This window comes from Perca fluviatilis, chromosome 16, assembly GCF_010015445.1.
Source record: "Perca fluviatilis chromosome 16, GENO_Pfluv_1.0, whole genome shotgun sequence".
NCBI classification, from domain to species: domain Eukaryota; kingdom Metazoa; phylum Chordata; class Actinopteri; order Perciformes; family Percidae; genus Perca; species Perca fluviatilis.
In genome coordinates, this window is record NC_053127.1 from 5,295,612 (window position 1) to 5,302,178 (window position 6,567).

The window sequence follows — 6,567 nt, forward strand, 5'->3', positions numbered from 1 at the left end:
TATGTGTGTGTGTGTGTGTGTGTGTGTGTGTGTCTGTGTGTGTTTCAATGTGTGTGCATGTGTCTTAGTATCAGTGTGTGTGTGTCTTAGTGTGTGTGTGTGTGTGTATGTGTGTCTGTGTGTCTGTGTGTGTGTGTGTGTGTGTGTGTGTGTGTGTGTGTGTGTGTGTGTGTGTCTTATTGTGTGTGTCTGTGTGTCTGTGTGTGTGTGTGTGTGTGTGTGTGTGTGTGTCTTAGTGTGTGTGTGTGTGTGTGTGTGTGTGTGTGTGTGTCTATCTGAGTGTGTGTGTGTGTGTCTTAGTGTGTGTGTGTGTCTTAGTGTGTGTCTTAGTGTGGTGTGTGTGTGTGTGTGTGTGTGTGTGTGTGTGTGTGTGTGTGTGTGTGTGTGTGTGTGTGTGTTATATTGCCAGGTCCTTGGGGTTGACCACCCTGCCGATGAAGAGCAGCGCCCCCGAGGCCTCGTCCCGTATCAGGTAGAGGAACGGCCGGTCCACTCGGTAGGACAGGTGAGCCGGTGAGGCGGCAGCGCTCGGGTACTGGTTCCCCTCCGGCGCCGTCTCCATGACGACCTTGTGATTGATGCTGCCGAGCTTGGCGGGCTGAGTCGAGATATTCTCCAGGTCCGGGTCCGCTAGCCAATCAGAGAGGCCTGCAGGGAGGAGAGGAGGGGGAGGAAGTGAAAACAAGGGATGAGCAGGTGTAGTATATTTATTGAGCAGTCCAACACCAATAAACATATTCATAAACATATGTTTTGTCTACACGAAATTACAATTAGTCACTCCTGAAAATGACATAATTTGTCTCTTTTTCCTAGGTCATGTGACTTAGTGGTATAGCAGTTTTTACTATTCTCATCTAAACGTTTACTGTAGATTGTAGCCCAAATGCTGCAGTTGTCTCTGTAACAACAACATTCCTGACTATCTTTTGTAATAATTGTTACAAAATTATTGGTATATTATTATTATTATTATTATTATTATTATTATTATTGGTACATTAACCCATTTAATATACAAAGTATATGAACCAGCTCAGTCTGGTGTTTCATTAGGATTGAATTAACTCGCTGTTTCTTCACAGGAATTTGATTAATTCGTTCTGTTCTGTTCTCATTTCCTTGGCACAATGACGTGACCACATGTGACTGTGGAGAACCTTAGCAAAATCAAAAACCTTATAAAATTGCAAGCTGTTAATCTCTTTTCCTTTTCGCTATTAAAGATACCACACAGGAAACAAGAGGCCAGATTGCAGGCAGGACAGTATCCAGGATTTTAGCAAAAACACAGGTCCAAATTTATTTTTAGACTTAGACTTAGACTTAGAGACTTAGACTTAGACTTAGAGACTTAGAAACTTAGACTTAGACTTAGACTTAGAGACTTAGACTTAGACTTAGACTTAGACTTAGAGACTTAGACTTAGACTTAGAGACTTAGAGACTTAGAAACTTAGACTTAGACTTAGAGACTTAGACTTAGACTTAGAGACTTAGACTTAGACTTAGAGACTTAGACTTAGACTTAGAGACTTAGACTTAGAGACTTAGACTTAGACTTAGACTTAGACTTAGAGACTTAGACTTAGAGACTTAGACTTAGAGACTTAGACTTAGAGACTTAGACTTAGACTTAGACTTCTCTTTATTGATCCCTTTGGGATGACTCCTGACTGCTTTTTTATTAATAAGGGACAAAATGCCACTAATTAACCCTGACAAAGCACACCTGTGAAGGTAAAACCATTTCAGGTGACTACCTCATGAAGCTCATTGAGAGAACACCAAGGGTTTGCAGAGTTATCAAAAAAAGCAAAGGGTGGCTACTTTGAAGAATCTAAAATATAAGACATGTTTTCAGTTATTTCACACTTTTTTGTTAAGTACATAATTCCATATGTGTTCATTCATAGTTTTGATGCCTTCAGTGAGAATCTACAATGTAAATAGTCATGAAAATAAAAAGGAAACACATTGAATGAAAAGGTGTGTCCAAACTTTTGGCCTGTACTGTATCTTAGCAGAAAGTTGAAAAATGTTACCGTTTACTTCACACGAGAGCAGCCATTTTCCCCTGTTGCCATGGGAACGTTACGAAGTGATGTAATTACGTGACGTGAACATCAATAAAAAGCATGGTGTCACTTTTTTTTTCTCGTTTTCATCAAACCACAGTTTTTGCAAGTTCCTGCAATTTCATCGCATAAATTTGCATAAATATCATAGAGCATATTCCATCGCATTTTTAAGAAAACATGCCGCATAATGAAGGATTTTTGCCACGCAACAATCACACGACTTTTCTGGAAGGACTGGCTAATGCAAAAAGTCAGAGCACTGAAAGTAGCCAGAGGACCCCCCACCCCCCCCTAAAAAGTTCAGTGTGGAACAATGGACCCTACTCACACTAAACGGGCGCCATCGTGACTACAAAGCGCAAGCGGCGCCCTTGACCTGCAGCTGATTGGACGAACGGGTCACGTGGGTCTGGCTGCTCGAGGATTTTTAAAAGACTGTCATGGCAGCTCGGACGGTATACGATCTTGTATTTTAGTGAAAGTAGTTCACCGAAACATGTTTCTGAAAACATTTTAAGAGAGAAACAGGCCGTGCAGTTGCTGAATTTGTCGTCATTTTAGATCGGGTCGGTTTAAAAAAATCGCGTTCGCGTGTGTTGCGTTCGTCACGTTCATCCCGCTCGTCATTTCCGCTAAGTGTTTTAACATAAGTGTTCATTTTTTAACAATTGAGGCGGGCTCTACACCAATCACAACCGTTGAGGCGGGCTCTACACCAATCACAACCGTTGAGGCGGGCTCTACACCAATCACAACCGTTGAGGGGGGCTCTACACCAATCACAACCGTTGAGGGGGGCTCTACACCAATCACAACCGTTGAGGTGGGCTCTACACCAATCACAACCGCTGAGGCGGGCTCTACACCAATCACAACCGTTGAGGCGGGCTCTACACCAATCACAACCGTTGAGGCGGGCTCTACACCAATCACAACCGTTGAGGCGGGCTCTACACCAATCACAACCGTTGAGGTGGGCTCTACACCAATCACAACCGTTGAGGCGGGCTCTACACCAATCACACGATGATGATAGCGCAGCAATGGCGAGCAGCTTTTTGTTTACATTCAACATGGCGGCCACCGAACCGCAGCAGCCCGTTGATGCCGCTGTCGCTGCTACGTCACCCAGATCGTTGCTCTGATTGGTTGAAGGACTATCCAACTGAGCCCAGAGGCATTTGAGTGGCGTCTGTTGGTGACGCCCCCTTTGGAAATAGGCTGTGAATGAAGCTTCCCCCCAGACCCCCTCTCAGTTACACCTGAGAAGGCTCTGGTGTCAACCAGCAGGGGGCGAGGAAATGCATCAATTGCTGGAACCCATCACTAGCTTGTGTTTCCCTGGGGAACATTTAAACTGGTGCACCTTTGTGAGAGCAGGTGGTGAAAAGTTTGGGACAAAGCAGTTCACTGAAATTGCTTCCTGGAAGAGGAAACATTCAGCTCATCATTTGAGAAAACTGGAGACGGAACCGGTAGGGAAATGGACATTATGTAAAATTGTTGCCAGTAGACATTTTTCACAGCAGACATGTTGACATGTCATAGTAGGAAAAGCACAGGTGTGTTCAAACCATTACTGATGGCTGCATTCCACTTAGGAGAGGTCCTGGTATTAAACCATTACTGATGGCTGCATTCCACTTAGGAGAGGCCCTGGTATTAAACCATTAATGATGGCTGCATTCCACTTAGGAGAGGTCCTGGTATTAAACCATTAATGATGGCTGCATTCCACTTAGGAGAGGCCCTGGTATTAAACCATTAATGATGGCTGCATTCCACTTAGGAGAGACCCTGGTATTAAACCATTACTGATGGCTGCATTCCACTTAGGAGAGGTCCTGGTATTAAACCATTACTGATGGCTGCATTCCACTTAGGAGAGGTCCTGGTATTAAACCATTACTGATGGCTGCATTCCACTTAGGAGAGGTCCTGGTATTGGTCATGCTGACTCACTGAAATAAGGTTAAGGTTATCAATTTCAGCTGTGCTTCTCCTACTATGACAAGTCAACATGTCTGCTGTGAAAAAGGTCCATTGTTAAGTGCTTATTTGTGTTGAAATTTGAGACCAATTGTCTGATTTGCTATTTGGGAAACAATGATTGATGGCAATCTAATGGACGATTGATTCCTTTCATCTTGTATTGGAAATGTATCGGTTTTCAGTTAATATCTTAAAGGTCCCATGGCATGAAAATGTCACTTTATGAGGTTTTTTAACATTAATATGAGTCCCCCCAGCCTGCCTATGGTCCCCCAGTCGCTAGAAATGGTGATAGGTGTAAACCGAGCCCTGGGTATCCTGCTCTGCCTTTGAGAAAATGAAAGCTCAGATGGACCAATCAGGAATCTTCTCCTTATGAGGTCTTAAGGAGAAAGGTTACCTCTTGCGTTGCCAGACCGTCCTCCACAGTGCTGCGGAGGACGGTCTGGCTTGCGTGTGTGGGTGTGTGTGTGTGTGTGTGTCTGTGTATGTCTATATATGTGTGTGTAAGTGTGTGTGTGTGTGTGCGTATGTGCGTCCAGGCTTAGTTCGCAAACCTACGGGTGACTTTCACTGATGCTACGACCAGGACTCACCGAGGTCGGCGAGCAGCGGCTGCAGGTCCGTGGAGTAGCTGAGCCTCAGGACGGGCAGGGTGAGGAACACCTGGGCAGGAAGGAGCGTCATGGAGAGGTCCTGGACGAACTCCGCGGTCAGACTCTCCTCCAGCAGCGTCATGTTGGAGGTCACGTCATCGGGCAGGAAGACGAACATGCTGACGTCGTCTTGCATCTGAATCTGAGCGATCTGGACGAGGAGAAACAAACCGATTAGTGGGCTCCAGTGTTGTAGTCAAGACCACCTAAACTGAGACCGAGTCAACACCGAGACCAGAGTGTGTCTCTGATCAAGACTTTGAGGAAAGGATCCCTACAGAGATAGACCTTTTAGTTAAAGAGTAAGATCCTTTTAGTTTAACATGAAACAGCCCCGAAATCACCATCACCAAACTCCACCAGACTCCATGTAAATAATCAGGACTTTTAGCGTGTATAGAGCCAGCATATCTCCACCAGACTCCATGTAAATAATCAGGACTTTTAGCGTGTATAGAGCCAGCATATCTCCACCAGACTCCATGTAAATAATCAGGACTTTTAGCGTGTATAGAGCCAGTATATCTCCACCAGACTCCATGTAAATAATCAGGACTTTTAGCGTGTATAGAGCCAGCATATCTCCACCAGACTCCATGTAAATAATCAGGACTTTTAGCGTGTATAGAGCCAGCATATCTCCACCAGACTCCATGTAAATAATCAGGACTTTTAGCGTGTATAGAGTCAGCATTTCTCCACCAGACTCCATGTAAATAATCAGGACTTTTAGTGTGTATAGAGCCAGCATATCTCCACCAGACTCCATGTAAATAATCAGGACTTTTAGTGTGTATAGAGCCAGCATATCTCCACCAGACTCCATGTAAATAATCAGGACTTTTAGCGTGTATAGAGCCAGCATATCTCCACCAGACTCCATGTAAATAATCAGGACTTTTAGCGTGTATAGAGCCAGCATATCTCCACCAGACTCCATGTAAATAATCAGGACTTTTAGCGTGTATAGAGCCAGCATATCTCCACCAGACTCCATGTAAATAATCAGGACTTTTAGCGTGTAATGTAACAATGATCAATGATTACCAAATTTCTCTCTCATATTGTTCCTCATCATAACCACTGAAAAAAGTCCAATTATTATGGACATTATCTGACATCTGACGCGTTTCTGCTTCACATTTTCAGCAGGGCAGCGCAGTGGCTGTGGGTTGACTCCCCACGGTTCTCATGGGCTTTATAAGTCGTAACATGAAAAAGCTGAACGTGGTTTAATGTACAGTACAGGCCAAAAGTTTGGACACACCTTCTCATTCAATGTGTTTCCTTTTTATTTTCATGACTATTTACATTGTAGACTCTCACTGAAGGCATCAAAACTATGAATGAACACATATGGAATTATGTACTTAACAAAAAAGTGTGAAATAACTGAAAACATGTCTTATATTTTAGATTCTTCAAAGTAGCCACCCTTTGCTTTTTGATAACTCTGCAAACCCTTGGTGTTCTCTCAATGAGCTTCATGAGGTAGTCACCTGAAATGGTTTTACCTTCACAGGTGTGCTTTGTCAGGGTTCATTAGTGGAAGTTTTTCCCCTTATTAATAAAAAGCAGGGGGGCTACTTTGAAGAATCTAAAATATAAGACATGTTTTCAGTTATTTCACACTTTTTGTTAAGTACATAATTCCATATGTGTTCATTCATAGTTTTGATGCCTTCAGTGAGAATCTACAATGTAAATAGTCATGAAAATAAAAAGGAAACACATTGAATGAGAAGGTGTGTCCAAACTTTCGACCTGTACTGTACCTTTTTTAACTAAATTGAGCTTGAGATGGTGGGCACAAAATGACTCAAAAATGATGAAATCTG

The 6,567-nt window shown here is 43.3% G+C and overlaps 1 protein-coding gene across 1 annotated transcript in view; it reads right to left on the reverse strand.

Moving 5' to 3' along the window:
- Window positions 1-349: 349 nt before the first annotated feature.
- serpinf1 (serpin peptidase inhibitor, clade F (alpha-2 antiplasmin, pigment epithelium derived factor), member 1) overlaps window positions 350-6,567 on the reverse strand; it is a 19,598-nt gene continuing 13,380 nt past the window's right edge. Inside the window, exons 7-8 of the mRNA XM_039826373.1 lie at window positions 4,670-4,880; window positions 350-648 (exon numbers count right to left, since the gene is read on the reverse strand). Of these exons, the coding sequence (XP_039682307.1) occupies window positions 398-648; window positions 4,670-4,880 (462 nt within the window). The 3' untranslated portion in view covers window positions 350-397. The remainder of the gene's footprint in view (window positions 649-4,669; window positions 4,881-6,567) is intronic.